Raw genomic sequence first — 16,047 nt, 5'->3', positions numbered from 1 at the left:
AGAATATGAAAGCTTTCTGCAAATTGAATTTGTTTGCCTGCTTATGCTATTTACATAGGAATATTCTTATAAAAGAAATTCCTTTTAACCCTTTGGTTGCAAACAAAATATAGAGAAAAAAGTGTGTTCTATGCATGTTGAAAACTGGCATTTTAGATCTGCTTTATAATTGGTTGATTACAATTAATTGTTACATTCATTTACAGAGCAACCAGTTTCTTGAGGTATAAGGAATTCAAATAGACATTTCTAGCTTTCATATAATAAATCAAGATTTTTAAGCATTTACTTACATGAGGAGCAGCTGAAGGGTTAAATATGCTTCTATATTTTGATCCTTGATGCTTATATCTACCTAATTACAAACACATACATGCATACATATATACACACACATATACATATGTATATATATCTATACATATATGTGTGTATATGTATATATATATGTACACACACACATATATATACATACACATATGTATATGCATGTATATATATATATATATATATATATATATATATATATATATATATATATATATATATATATATATATGCATATATGTATGCATATATATACATATATATATATGTATGTTTATATGTATATGCATATGCATATATATGCATACATATGCATATATATATATATATATATATATATATATATATATATATATATATATATGCATATATATATATATATATATGTATATATATATATACATGCATATATATATGTATATATATATACATGCATATATATATATGTGTATATATATATATATATATATACATGCATATATATATGTATATATATATACATGCATATATATATATGTATATATATATATACATGCATATATATATGTATATATATACATATATATGTGCATATATATACATATATATATATGCATATATATACATATATATATACATGTATGCATATATATACATATATATATACACATATATATACACACATACATATAAATATATATTTATATATATATATATATATATATATGTGTGTGTGTGTGTGTATGTATGTATGTATGTAAAACATCAATCTTCATACTGGTAATTGTGAATTATATTTTATATCATGTATTTTCCGTTTGTTTGCATGCTTTCTATATCTCAGTTCTTTACTATTGTTTTTTATTCCTTTATTATTGTTGTATTTTTATTATTTGACTCATATGGAAATGGGAAATATTTGAATGAAAAAAAAAACACAGTTAAAAGATATATTCTGGAATTTAGTTTATATCATCTAAAATTTAACTTTACTCCATAATTAAGTTAATACAAAATATACAAATAACGTACATTATCATGGTTATTTTTATTTTGTTGCTATCACATTAGGCACTATTCAATAAACAGAACACATTTTCAGATAATAAAATAAACCAAATCCGAATAATAAGTGACAAATAAACTATAAGGCAACTATAGATTATAGATCAAACAACAATGATTTGTGTTTAAACTAAAACTAAAAGTTTCATATTCTGAAATTCACAATAAAATATTAATTCATCATTCTGTAGCTACATTAATATGTAGGAAATATCCAGTATGTAAATACTGTAACAATTGTATTATAATTTTCTTTAAAATATTTAAATTGAAATATATTACTTTGCTAGTCCCATTCAGACCATTTACTTCTGTTTGAAAAATAATTCTGAAATTGTGCTCACTTCTGTGATTCTTTTTTTCATAAAACTGTTATTTCTGCATCAATATATTGCTTAAATATGAATATGGAGTTTTTATCATATACATATTTTTTTCATTCTCTGTACCAAAATTGTAAATTTAAATTACAAAATTAGATAAACAAAATATTTTAACAGTTGTATATTTAGTTTTAAATGAATTTTTGTCATCTCCATCAACTAAATTTTTACATTTAATCATCATTACTAAACAGGTAAAATATATCTGAACAGAAGAAGTTTTAAGAATATTCATCAATCACCTAACAAATATATATAAAATGCAAAACATAGGTGAGTAGGCTAAACTGCTTTAGTAATAAATCATCTCAAAATTATAAAAATGTCAGGATATCTTGCTTATTTTTCAGCATATGTTGGCTCTTTGAATTGAATAAGATTTTACATTCTAATCATTTGTTATGTGGCACTTCATATAGAAATTACATACTCACCAATCTAACTCTTGACATGAGACAATATACCTGTATATCTTTATTTCTCCCTCTGTATATATACCTAGACAAACATAGAGTTAGCTAGTTACATTGTCATCTCCATCTCCAAATATAGAATCACATATATGTTCATTGGTCAGAGCTGACCATAGAACTGCATAAGTAATGTTATTTGCCATTTAAAAAGTTTCTTACCAAGGTGCAGATCTGGACTAATAGTTGCTTATGCATACAAATCTTCCCTCCCCTTACCATCAGTTTTTTTTCCAAAAGAAAGGCAAATCAGATACAGCTTGATAAACCTGTGCATAGTAAACCAGCTATGAATTGAGATTTTTAATCAACTCCAAAATGATATTCTTGATACTCACCAAATGCATATGTGTGTGTGTGTGTGTGTGTGTGTGTGTGTGTGTGTGTGTGTGTTCAAAATTAATTATGAAAATGGCAACAGAGAAGACGAAATAAAAGTTGGAAATATTAGCTTAATGCTTAATGAAAGATCAAGAAAATGGAAGTAAGTTTAATATATTATGCTATCAGAAAATCAGACAGAAGAAAAATATGCAGAGGAAGGGTAAAAAATTAATGTAATGGGGAACCATGTCAAATCATGTAAAAATGCATTTCTATAATTATGTGTGTATATATATATATATATATATATATATATATATATATATATATATATATATATATATATATGTATTTATATATACATATACATATACATATATATATATATACATACACACACACATATATATATATACATACTGCTCTATAATTTAGAGTGTGTTTCTTTTTGGGAATTATGTTTTACCAAGGATATATATATATATATATATATATATATATATATATATAATTAAATGGCTGTGACTTGTTCTTAATGCAGTCATATTTGGTTCAGTATAACATCCCTGGATTCTGGGATTTCTCTTGAAAAGCTAAATTTCATGTAAGAAATGAAATTGTTTTCCCAGTTATGTTTGTAGCTGTCTGGTGTTTCATGCATTGTGCCACAAATATCCTCTTAGTTTGAATAGCATATTTCACAATTTAATTTTGCGAGTGATATATAGCTAATTCTGGTATATTCAATAAAAAACACAGGTTTAAAGGAGGCAGGTAAAAGTTATATTTCACTCGAAGCTATTGGTGAATATAATATATAATTCATTTTTGCAATTTTTAATTCTTAAAGTATTTTTTTAAATGGGTAGAAATCAGTGTTTGGAGTTTAACTTCCCATAGAAATAAATTCTCCTTATAATGTGTAGAAACCAGAAAAATCTGGAGGAATCCCACACACATCCAAATATTGCCAGAAATAATACACTCATTGATACAAAGAGATGTAAAGACTCTCACTTTCTTATTAGATCTATACTTATCATGGCCTTAGGTATTCTGACCAGTCTTGCCAGCATTTTAGGATACACACTGTTCTTGACTTTATTAGCAGAACCATAAGTAAAAATGTTATGCATCTTCCAAAAAATTGGCCATGAGCAAAGCAGGATTCTTTAAAAGGTAGCCCAGCAACTGCTTTTCTTTGGGATTTATTGATTGACATGTCAAAGCCTATGTGTACTGGAAACTGAAGTCTTCTAATTCAAAAGAACGTATTGCTTGATATGAAGTGAAGTTTAGGTATAATTGTATCCTCTCCTTTAGTGCACTCAATAAGATTAGTAGTTTTTGTGGCTCAAGCTTCTTAGCCAGAGGTCTTGTGATATGATTTCTACATTTGATCTATTTGCTTAGTAATATTATTAGGGATCCTTTCCTAAGCAAAAATCCATGTTGTTAACCATTTTGTTACTAAAATTCTGCAAAACACTACATTTTCACTTTCTCATTATAAAGCTGGTGTTTGGAACATGAATAAACATCTGATTTTTGTGAAATATTTAATTCAATTCATTTTAATACAGAAAGTTTGTATCATAAAACCAGTGGTGATCATAGTTCAGTTGGTGTCAAAGGAGTGACTTCATTGTCTTTAAATTGAGAGTGGTTCATCACCATTTACCACATGAAGTTTGTTGTTTTTTATGTTAATGAGGACTACTTTGTAAATTTCATCTGCATGTCCTATTTCCATGCCAAGCTACATGTGTTAAACATGCTAATTGAAATCTTCAAGAAGATCACCATATTACATGAGCCAAAGCTAGAGTAGATTGAATGGTTTACCACATTTTAACAGCATGGGGAAAAGAGCCTTAAGACTCTTGGCTGTTTGAGAAACAGTAACTGGCAATAATGTTGCTTCTCATTTTGCAGCATCCTCTAGTAACTGAAATTTAAAGCATACCTCTACGCAGGTGGTGCAAACTTTTCTAGTAACTGAGTTTACATCTTCATGGAGAAGTCATATACAGAAGCATTTATGTTGATTAGAGTGTACAGCATAAACTCTTCCAACAGCATTGATTAACTTTATTGTTTCATCCATAGTAGAACAGAACCTTGTGATGCAGCAATATTTTCATGAAGTGAATTATACTGGCACAGACAGAAAAACATTGTAAGCACAAACCCTTCGATGTTCTACTGGCTGTGCTGGAGTAAAGTAAACTTGTTTCTAATTTTCCAAGCAGACATCCAGTTGCGAAATGCTGAGTTATATTTCTTGACATGGGAAAAGCAAAAGAGAGAGAGAGAGAGAGAGAGAGAGACTGAGAGAGGGGTATTGCAGAACTCAATTTTCTTCTTTGCATTAAATTGTGAAGAACAGGTTATAGTTATCCGAAGCTTTCCGTCAATCTCAAGTTATCCCAACAAACTTTGGAAGTTTCCAGCCTCTGAAGCCAGTCTTTTGTAAGAGGTATGACTATTTCCAACTGTTTGGGTCCCCTTGCCAAATAGTATTGGAAGCAATTTTAATGTATTTGTCGTCTTCTATGCAAAGTGACTTTCTGCTAAGAACACCACAAAGACCATGAACTGATAGAGTTTTAACAATACTGAAGAGTTCTTTGTACTTGCCAGAGTTTAGGTCTGTTGACAGAATGAATCCAATTTAATTAAAAGGAATTTTATATTCTAAAGCACATTAAGGTGTAACAAATCCATTTCTTTTTCTATTTTTATGATATATGTGGGACACCTGATCATTAGAATCTCTTAGTATGTATCATTTTGATCAGTTTTAAGTGGAAAATCCTGCCCATGAAGTCACACCGTATTTGCAAATGCATGTTTGCTCATGGAAGGATCTCTTGAATTTATTTTCATCTGAAATTATTGGTGAAAGCAATGAAGATTTGTGGGTGGCTGAAATGGTGAACATATATCAGTTCATTCAGCATTTGTTCAGGCATTTACCAAGAGCTACTCGTAAAACTTGGAGGCAGAATGTAATGCACAGAAGGTGCATACATACATATGGATGTGTGTGTGTGTGTGTAAATTCTTATGTATAAATACATATATAAATATATATATATATATATATATATATATATATATACACACATACATACATACATACATGAAATACAGGTGAACATTTGATCTACCATGGGTTTTATAGCTAGAGTAAAAAGCAGCTATTAGTTTCTGTTACTAAATTTTTTATCCACAATAGCTATCTACATACACATTTAAACTTTGCATTATGCCATTGCAATACATATTTTATAACTAAATAATCTTCTGCATGCTTATCTTCATTACAAATGGTAATTGGTATCTAACTTATTTTTGAAAAGGGTTAAATATACCATGTAATTCACCATAGTATAAACATAGTTTATGAAACTCAGTCTATGATTTAAGGGATATTGTTTAAATATCCTAAGCTGAGAGATGCCAGAATCTGAAATATTTTATTTTAGAATATTACTTTTGATACTAAGGTGGCAAGCTAGCAGAATCATCACCATACCAGACGAAATGCTTAGCAACATCTCTCCCGACTCAACGTTCTAAATTCAAATACTGCCAAGGTTGACTTTGCTTTTATCCTTTTGAGATAGATAAAATAAGCACCAGTTGAGCACTGAGATCAATGTAATCGATTTACCCCTTCCCCCATAACCGCTGGCATTGTACCAAAATTTGAAACCAATATTAATTTTAATAGTTTTTAGAATTCATTTTAATAAATATTTTGATATATTTTTCTCAAATCCAGCTTACAAATCCCTTTATAAATCAATTTTGCAGAATACCAAAAAATTTGTTATTTTCTGGGTCATTAAAAAAGATGAAAATGAAAACAAAGTCCACAGACAGTTAATTGCAGATGTTTATACTTAGAGTGCACTGTTTATTTCATATTGAATAAATCCTTTTTGATGTTTTTCATGATAACTTAGCATTCAGTATATTATTCACATTTCTTCAGTATCTCTTTCAGTTTATATTATACTGCACACTCAGCAATTTTTAACCACCCTTCTTTTCAATTTTTCCTGCTATGCCTTTTTATTTTTCTGCTTACTTCTATTTGAATTACTTCACTTCCAAGTGTTCATCATTTCTTGTTATACTTTCTGAACATTCACTTATCAGAACCTTTAACATTCCCACTGTCCTGAACCATGTATACATTAACTTGACCATCAAGAATCAAAAGTCAAATTTCTCTCAAATCAAATTCTGCTTGCATAAAACACAGAAAATCACATTGGACAATGCAGTCCTGAATATAGATAGCAATGAGATAGACATGTCTAGAAGGTCTTCGGTCATTGCTCTATATGGTCAGGGCTAAGCTATGGACCAGTAACATCAACAAAACAACTATTCTTACCACTATTCCATGCAACAACTTTGTTTTTAAAAATTACGGATCAGTTTTCTACTGATTATTGTAATTCTACTGTTATTTTAATTCAAGTACTTTGTCTCTTTTACATTCTGCAATTCTTTTTCTTTTTCTTTTTTCATTATTTTAAAATCATAAATCACTCCATCACCATTCATTTATTTTCTTTTATGGGAGAGGATCAATAGTCTATAATTTAAGAGATATAGTTTGAACACCCTAAACTGTGAGGTGTCAAAATCTAAAATATTTTCTCTTTGAGTATTACTTTTGATACTTCTGAGAGTTAAATGTAATAAAACTTTCAATGTCTACATTCAAATCCAGGTTATAAATTTAAATTAATAAGAGGGGAACCCTTTGTAAATCATTCTAAAATAAATAAAAACCAAAATATAACAATTTTAAAATTTCACTCTCTGAGTGGTTGGCGTTAGGAAGGGCATCCAGCTGTAGAAACTCTGCCAAATTAGATTGGAGCCTGGTGTAGCCATCCGGTTGCACCAGTCCTCAGTCAAATCGTCCAACCCATGCTAGCATGGAAAGCGGACGTTAAACGATGATGATTATGATGATGATTTCCAACCCATTTCTATCTTCTGTGACATGTGATAACTCTTTCACTGTGACATCCATGGTCATCAATCACTATATCTCTGCATTTGACAACCAATGTGATTATGACTATTTTGAGATGTCCAGCATAAGACAACACTAGATCTTTCGGGTGAATGAGTGATTTCTATGATTGTCAGTTCTATAAGCATTAACATTTTGTGTACTGATTAAATTTATGCATTCTAACATGCTGATGATGTAACACACTAATCATATGCAAATCAGTTCTTGCAAACTCTTTCTATTAGTCAGTAAAAGTAAAATGTGCATAATACATCATATAAAATGTGAAGAATTCTGGAAAGTACTCCACAATCAAAAATGAGTTGATTCAGTTCCCATATCTCAAGAATAGGAAATTCTAGTTGTTTTACATTTTATTTTTTATTTGTTTCATTCATTGGTCAGTGGCCATACCGGAGCACAACCTTGAAGAGTTTAGTCTAATAAATTGACACCTACTATCTTTTAAGTCTGGTACTAATTTTGTCAGTCTCATTTGCTGAACTATTAAGTTATGGGGATGTAAACAAATGGAAACCAGTTATCAAATGGTGATGGGGTGACAAACATAAATAGAAAGCAACACACACACATTTATACATTATGATAGGCTTTCATACAGTTCCACATACCAAATTCACTTGCAAGGCATTGGTCAACACAAGGTTATAGTAGAAGACACTTGCCCAAAGTGCCACACAGTAGGACTGAACCTGAAACCATGCGGTTGCAGAGACAGCATCTTAACCACACAGCCATACCTGCACTCATTTAATTTTTAAATAAATTAGTTTGTAAAAGTGAAAAATCTACCAGAACATTGATTTCTGGTAAGTCTTTTTAGATAGATAGCTCAACCATAACCTCCACAGGTTACTGTTGTCCTTGTTTTGTTTTGTTTTTTTCCTGACTGAGGAGACTTATTATCAAATGCATTCCAGCAATACCCAGTTTTTTTCCTTTCTTTTATTTTATTTTTGTTTTTATCAAGTGCATTTCTAACAAGTATCATCTTACAAATAACACTAAATTATCCAATCTAGACATCATCATCGTTGTTTAACGTCCGCTTTCCATGCTAGCATGGGTTGGACGATTTGACTGAGGACTGGTGAAACCAGATGGCTACATCAGACTCCAATCTGATTTGGCAGAGTTTCTACAGCTGGATGCCCTTCCTAATGCCAACCACTCCAAGAGTGTAGTGGGTGCTTTTACGTGCCACCAGCACGAAGGCCAGTCAGGCGGTGCTGGCAACGGCCACGCTCAAAATGGTGTATTTCATGTGCCACCCGCAAGTCCAGGGGCACTGGCAACGATCTCGCTCGAAAGTCCTTACACATGCCACGGGCACAAGTGCCAGAAAGGTGACGCTGGGCACAGGTGCCATCCTGATTTCGCTTGCCCCAATAAGTCTTCGCAAGCTGAGTTTCGTGTCCAATGAAGGAGACGACATTGGCATGGGTGCCAGTCGTCGAATTTAGTTCGGTTTCGATTTCACTTGCCCGGACATTAATACTATTTTGAAAAAGGCAGGATATGATTTAAAGGAAACTTCTTTACTGTTTCTAAAGGATCAAATGACCAAGCAGAGGCTCGCTGGTATGGCTTGATATTAGAAATGATGGTTGTGAAAAACGGGGCTGTTCCAGAGAAAATTACTTTTGGCAAAGAAAGATTTTGTTTAAAATTACAATTAGTCAACAATCACCCCTAACACATCATTACACCAACCCACCACCCACACCACAAATATTCTATACCTCACCCATGTGTTCATAGCATCACTACAAAATCAATGAATGAATTAGTACAGCCATGCTGTCAATTTATGAGAAAATAATGGTCTGAAATATTCATACATCTGTTTTTTCTATTGCTTCTCATTTGCTACTATATTTGTTTTGCTGGAATGGTTTGACACATGTTACATCAGTTATCATTTCCTTGTGATTTTGCCACTATCTGTTCACTGCAAATATATATAGATATATATATATTCTTTAGTCACATTCCAATTGCCAATAGTATAAATATACATTAAATATATATATATATATATACACACACATATATACATACACACACACACATATTTATATTATTGGGAATAGGAAAGTGACTAATATATATGTATATATTTAACATCATTTAGAAAATGATCCTAAAGCATGCTTTACAAAGCTCCTCCATGGGTACATAGAAATCCATTAATATCATCTACAGAATTCATACAAAACAATATAATACAAGATGGAATGAACAGGCTTTAACCCAAATCACTACAATTGTTTCTTTCCATTAGTATTAGCTGGCAATTACTGAGTGTTTCACATGCTATACACATTGTTGCATGAATGAGATCCAGCAATATCTGTTTGCCTGCATGTCTTTTGGTGAATGGATTCAAGAGCACTGCTGGGTACTCTCAAACTTGCTCACCTGAAGACATGCTGGTACACAGCTTTTGCTGGGTCTATTAAGGCAATAATGTGTATATGTGAAACACTCAGTAGCTACCAAATGATACTAATTCAGTTAGAACCAAATGTAGTGATTTGGATTAAAGCCTGTTCATTCCATCCTCTTGTACTATAATTCATACATATATATTTCCTTTGTATACAGAGAGCATGTGTGTGTGTGTGCATGTGTTTGAATGAGTGAGAGGACAAATGAAAGAAAGGATACTCAAAACATTTATTAGGATTTACATATATTATTCAAAAATATTTTTTGATAATATATAAATACTCTTTTACTCTTTACCTGTTTCAGTCATTTGACTGTGGCCATGCAGGAGCACCGCCTTTAGTCTAGCAAATCGACCCCAGGACTTATTCTTTGTAAGCCTAGTACTTATTCTATCGGTCTCTTTTGCCAAACCGCTAAGTTACCGGGACGTAAACACACCAGCATCGTTTGTGAAGTGATGTTGGGGGGATAAACACAGACACACGAACATATATATATATATATATATATATATATATATATATATATATATATACGACGGGCTTCTTTCAGTTTCCGTCTACCAAATCCACTCACAAGGTTTTGGTCGGCCCGAGGCTATAGTAGAAGACACTTGCCCAAGGTACCACACAGTGGGACTGAACCCGGAACCTTGTGGTTGGTAAGCAAGCTACTTACCACACAGCCACTCATATATAGATATATCATTCTTTGAATAATGATATGTATATTAATTTTTGAATAATATATATATCATGTTTTCTGTGTATACAGTTATATGTATAACTGCTACTGGTGGATTTAAAGCCCATGATGAGTATCCTCATGAGGTCTAGTTTCAGTAAAATGGTGTAGTCATTGTTGTTCTTAGCAGTATTACCAGTTATAACACACAGAGTAAACAAAGGAAAAAGTATAAAAACAGGATGTAATTTATACCATTTATTCCCCCTGCAAATTTCACCATTGTGGCTATTTTGCATCCTCTGCAGTGGGTGTTAATAGTGTAATTGGATGCTGATCTACATCAGTTTTTTTCAGAGAAACACTTTATTTCATAATGTTTTCTCAGATCAGAAGAAGATGATATGTGTGCAAGCATAATATAATAAATTGTTTCATCAAAGGACTGTTGTGAATCAGAATCTAATTGCACTATGAACACCCACTACAAAGAATGCAAACAGACACGATGATGAAACATATAATGTAGGGAAGAAATGGTATTGACTGTAACTTCTGTTTGTCATATTTTTTCATATGTATATATATATATGTGTGTATGTATGTATGAAGAGTAAAGACCCCCTTCAGTCGTGAATGACTATAGGATTGTGCATAGAAAGTTCCCCTCTAAGGCACACAAGTCCAGGCAAGCTTTGAATCCAAATCACTATAATTGTTTCTGTGCATAAGTATCAGGTATCAGTTGGTAATTGCTGAGTGTTTCACATCTTATATACATTATGTATACATGTATATATGCATGTATAAAATATAATATGATGTGCATAAAAATATATATATATATATATATATATATATATATATATACATATATATATATATATATATATAAGATACAGATAAGGAAATAATTTTATTCTCAAATGCAGGAGAATGCTAATAATATAACATGAACAGGATAAACTATCCATATTTTGCAGAAAATCTGTCAACTGATCTTTCAATACTTCTCAACAGTTCTAAAGTAAACTTTGTTTATTGACTTTCAACATAAGCTGAATTTAAATTATATATATACATATATATATATATATATATATATATATATATATATCTTACCTAGAAGTAGAGTTTTCTGCTCTTTTATTCTTATACTTTTAGTATTGAAACAATGAAAAATGTTGCAAACACAATAATACTCCTTAACTTATGCTTCTCTTTGGCAATATCCTTTTCTCTCAACATATTCAAAATTAGTCCCTAAATGCTCCCACACTCAATGAATAGTGGCTAGAGTGGATAGTAAGAACAGTTGATTTCTGAAAAAAAATTGTCATGCCTGAAATTCTATTTAATCAAGGTAGAATAGTCCTCTGTAATTTTTTTCTCAATTTTTTCCAGGTTGCAATACCCTCCAAGACCAATAGCTGCTAAAAGTGAGCAATAAGATCTACTAAATTCTGTGAATTTTCCTTTTTCTGTCCAAAATAATCATTCAACTGATATTGATGAGAACTCTCACTGCAATGGTGTGATTGACTATAAATTATTACAAGAGAACAATGGTAATTCTAACTCAGTATCAAACTTTTGGAATCTACCAATGAAGAACAGTTCCTCATCTCATAAAAACTATTTCCAGCTTTACCAAAGGTACTATATTCATCAGACTTTTGTCACATTTCATTCATACATGCACATATACATATATTTTTATGCACATATATATTTATGCTAAGCATATTATATACATATATACACACATATATACATGTGAGTGTGTGTGTGTGTATATATATATAATACATATATATATTTGTATATATATATATATATATATATATATATATATATATATATATATAGTTATTTATATATGTTTGTGTGTGTGTGTGTATATATATATATATATACACACACATACATACATACGAATATATATGGATGTGTGTGCGTGTATATATATATATGCACACACACACACATATATATATATACATGTACATTTATATATGTAGTACATATACATATGTATTTGTATGTATATAAATATACATATGTATATATATATTTATATAAATGTGTGTATGTGTATATATGTATATATATGTATATATATTTATCTGTCTATCTACATATATATATATATATATATATATATATATATATACACACACACACATACATTCGCTCACACACACACACACGCATATATATATATATATATACTTATATATATATGCATACAATGACAAATGCTTAACATGTGTTTAAGTCTTTATGCATACAAATGTGTACTGATATATGTGTTTATGGTAAAGAGAAAATTAAGATGAGAGAGGCAGAGAAAGAAAGAATGAAAGGGAGAAAGGAACAGAGATATAAAGAAAGAAAAAGAAAAGGAGATAAAGAGAGGAAGGAGGGGAGAGCGAGAGGGAGCTAGAGATGTCCAAGAACATGTTAGGCTCGAAAATAAAATTTGAATGAAAATTTCCTTGATTCAGCTATCAACTTTACTGAATTATGGCCCTTGGTATAATGGGTTACATGGAATTTTCTTGGATAATATAGTGTTGTGATTCTATTATTGGTGAGAACAATGTTGGCTGCAGTAACACCTTGTTTTCTTGGTTTATGGGGGCCTCTGCATTTTGGAACTTTAAATAGTTTTATCAAATTTCATATAAGATATTTTAAAAAAAAGAATGTTAGTAAAGTATTGTGCTTGCAGATTTTACGCAAGGACAGCCATTCCATATTTCCTATTTACAAAAATATCATTTGATATATATACTCATGTCATATTAGAAAATGAAATTTAAATATAGAAATAAAAAAGATTTTGATGAAAAAAAAAAATTAAAAAAGACATTCAGGAATATCTAAAATTAAATATTTTAAGATAATGCAAATGTTCAGCTTACCTGAAGAGGTATATTTCTTTACTTGACTTGACATTCTTAATTACAGAATAGCAGTTGTGAACATTTAGCACCTTTAATATTCAAAGTTCTCTGTTTAAAATTCAGTGATAATGGCTTCAGTCAGAAAGATAAAAATGCAATTGGAAATACCTTCACTTGTAATATCTTCTGTTGGAACTATTTGCTTAAAAGGATATTGTGTCTGGTTATATTTGTAAATGTTATGGTATAATATGGGTGTATATTAAGTAATAGTCTTCAAAGAATTACATTCTTCTTCAATTTCAGTTTATTGTTTGGGGATCAGTTACAAAATATTGGACAAATTTTCTGGTTTTTTTGTTGTTTTTTGTTTTGTTTTGTTCTTTTTTTTTGGAAAAAAAAAAACAGGTGCAGATTTTCTCTGTGATATCTTAAACATTTTTTTTTTGGGAAGAAACATTGCAACTTAAATTACGTAATTACATGACTATAACTCCGAGAAAAATGGGCTTGAGTGCATCGTGTGCTTGATGTTTATAGATGTGTGTGTACACACATACATATGCACCGCGCACACACAAACATACGTACATACATACATACATATATATATATATATATATATATATATATATATATATATATATATATATATACATATACATATATGCATAAGTTTACATGTATGCCTTATATATATGTGTGTTTCGGTACACATACATACATAAACACACACACATACTTGTATGAATAGATATATATGTCTACATATATGTATATATATCTATATCTATATCTATATATATATATACGTATACACATTTGTATATGTATACATATGTGTGTGTATATATATATATATATATATATATATATATATATATATATTGTATGTGTGTACGTATGTGTGTATCTAGCTGGGATGAAATATGTAAGTTCTTTTTTTTCATTAGAAATCAAAGTTGCAAACATTCTTCCAAAAGGATATCAATTCTTTTTTATAAGTAAGAGATTTCTTATGCCATATGTGAAAAAAACTTTCTGTGAAAGGTATAAACTTGCATTTGATTTGATTTTTAAAAGAAAATCTGTCTTTTGTATTGCTTCTAAGATCATATATCAGTACAAATGGATAGTTGGTTGTTTTTAAAAGTAACCTAGTTTATGAAGTGGGTGTGAATATGTGTGTATGTGTGCCAGTTTCTGAATCAAGTGAAATACATATGGATATATATATATATATATATATATATATATATATATATATATATATATATATACACACACATACATATATATATATGCATATTAATATATATATATATATATATATATATATATATATATATATATATATATATACACATATATAACTCCACCCATTCACCTAAAAAAAAATTAAAAAAACAAAGCGATGAAGTCATTAACTGTCAGTTTTGTATGTATATATATATATGTAAATTGCTGTTCATTAAGAGAAAACATTCACATTACAAATGCTATCAATGTAAATTTGTGTACATTTTTATGAAGATTATTTTTATTAAAATTTTCTATTAATCAAAGAGGTCTTTCTTTAAAATCTATTAGAAGAAAAAAAAAAAAAAGATAATCCAACAAGTCTACTTTATTCAGTGAAAGGGGAAAATGAAATGTGAAGTGAATGATGTGATTACATGCACACATAAACATGTTTACACATGTGTTCCGCTATGTGTAATACATGTGTGTGTATGATGAATATGGGGAGTAAAATGCCCTGATACTAAAATTGATGTTTAATAGCATTTGGCTTGGTGTATTGAAAATGGTGAGCTTTAGTGTTGATGTTATATGTCAGAAATGAATATAATAACCATTCAACATTTAATTAACCATTTAGCATTTAAACTGGCCATATCTGGCCCAAATATTCTGTCTATTTTATGATCAAACTGGTTAGAACCAGGCTCTCACATCTAGTTGTCAATGTCATTGGAAAAATAAACAATCACATCATTGAAATCTCAAAGCGATAAGATAATGAAGATTTCTTTAAAAAGAATCTGAATTAACAAGCATTACATTTGACAGGTTAAGCTGAATGCTAAAGGGTTAAAGAAGAATAAAAGCAAAATCTGCATGATGGAAAGATATACATACCTACATACATGCATACTTATATATATATATATATATATATCTCCCTCTCTCTCTCTTTACACACACACACACACACCCACATATATATATATATGATTGGACATTGCTAAAACGTAGATAAGTACTCAATGTATAGAATAAGGGATCATTCAAATTCAAAGCAACTGAATTAGTGACACAGGGCTGCAAGATTTACAGGAAACTATTAGTTATGCAACCCATTTCATTCATGTGATTATTGT

At 29.9% G+C, this 16,047-nt stretch overlaps 1 protein-coding gene and 1 long non-coding RNA gene across 7 annotated transcripts in view; one reads left to right on the top strand and one right to left on the bottom strand.

Moving 5' to 3' along the window:
- LOC106872391 (protocadherin beta-15) overlaps positions 1-15,228 on the top strand; it is a 26,567-nt gene extending 11,339 nt beyond the window's left edge. For 2 of the 4 annotated variants that reach the window (XR_008265553.2, XR_008265554.2), the window contains 2 exons: positions 1,949-2,027; positions 12,159-15,228. Coding sequence is in view for 1 of the 4 variants with exons in the window: in XM_052973121.2 (XP_052829081.2) it covers positions 12,159-12,191 (33 nt within the window). In the remaining 3 variants the exon portion in view is untranslated. The remainder of the gene's footprint in view (positions 1-1,948; positions 2,028-12,158) is intronic. The other 2 variants (XR_008265555.2, XM_052973121.2) reach the window with 1 other exon arrangement.
- LOC149132703 (uncharacterized) overlaps positions 1-16,047 on the bottom strand; it is a 63,579-nt gene that overhangs the window by 25,404 nt on the left and 22,128 nt on the right. The window contains exon 1 of one of the 3 annotated variants that reach the window (XR_016244306.1): positions 13,682-13,766. The exons of the other annotated variants lie outside the window; for them this stretch is intronic. This is a non-coding gene — a long non-coding RNA (uncharacterized LOC149132703). Of the gene's footprint in view, positions 1-13,681; positions 13,767-16,047 lie in introns of those variants that run through there. 3 annotated transcript variants of the gene reach the window in all.

The sequence above is a fragment of the Octopus bimaculoides genome, chromosome 14 (assembly GCF_046866305.1).
Source record: "Octopus bimaculoides isolate indiv1 chromosome 14, ASM4686630v1, whole genome shotgun sequence".
NCBI lineage: Eukaryota > Metazoa > Mollusca > Cephalopoda > Octopoda > Octopodidae > Octopus > Octopus bimaculoides.
Note: the sequence above shows the minus strand (reverse complement) of the source record. Positions and strands in the feature narration are given on the sequence as shown.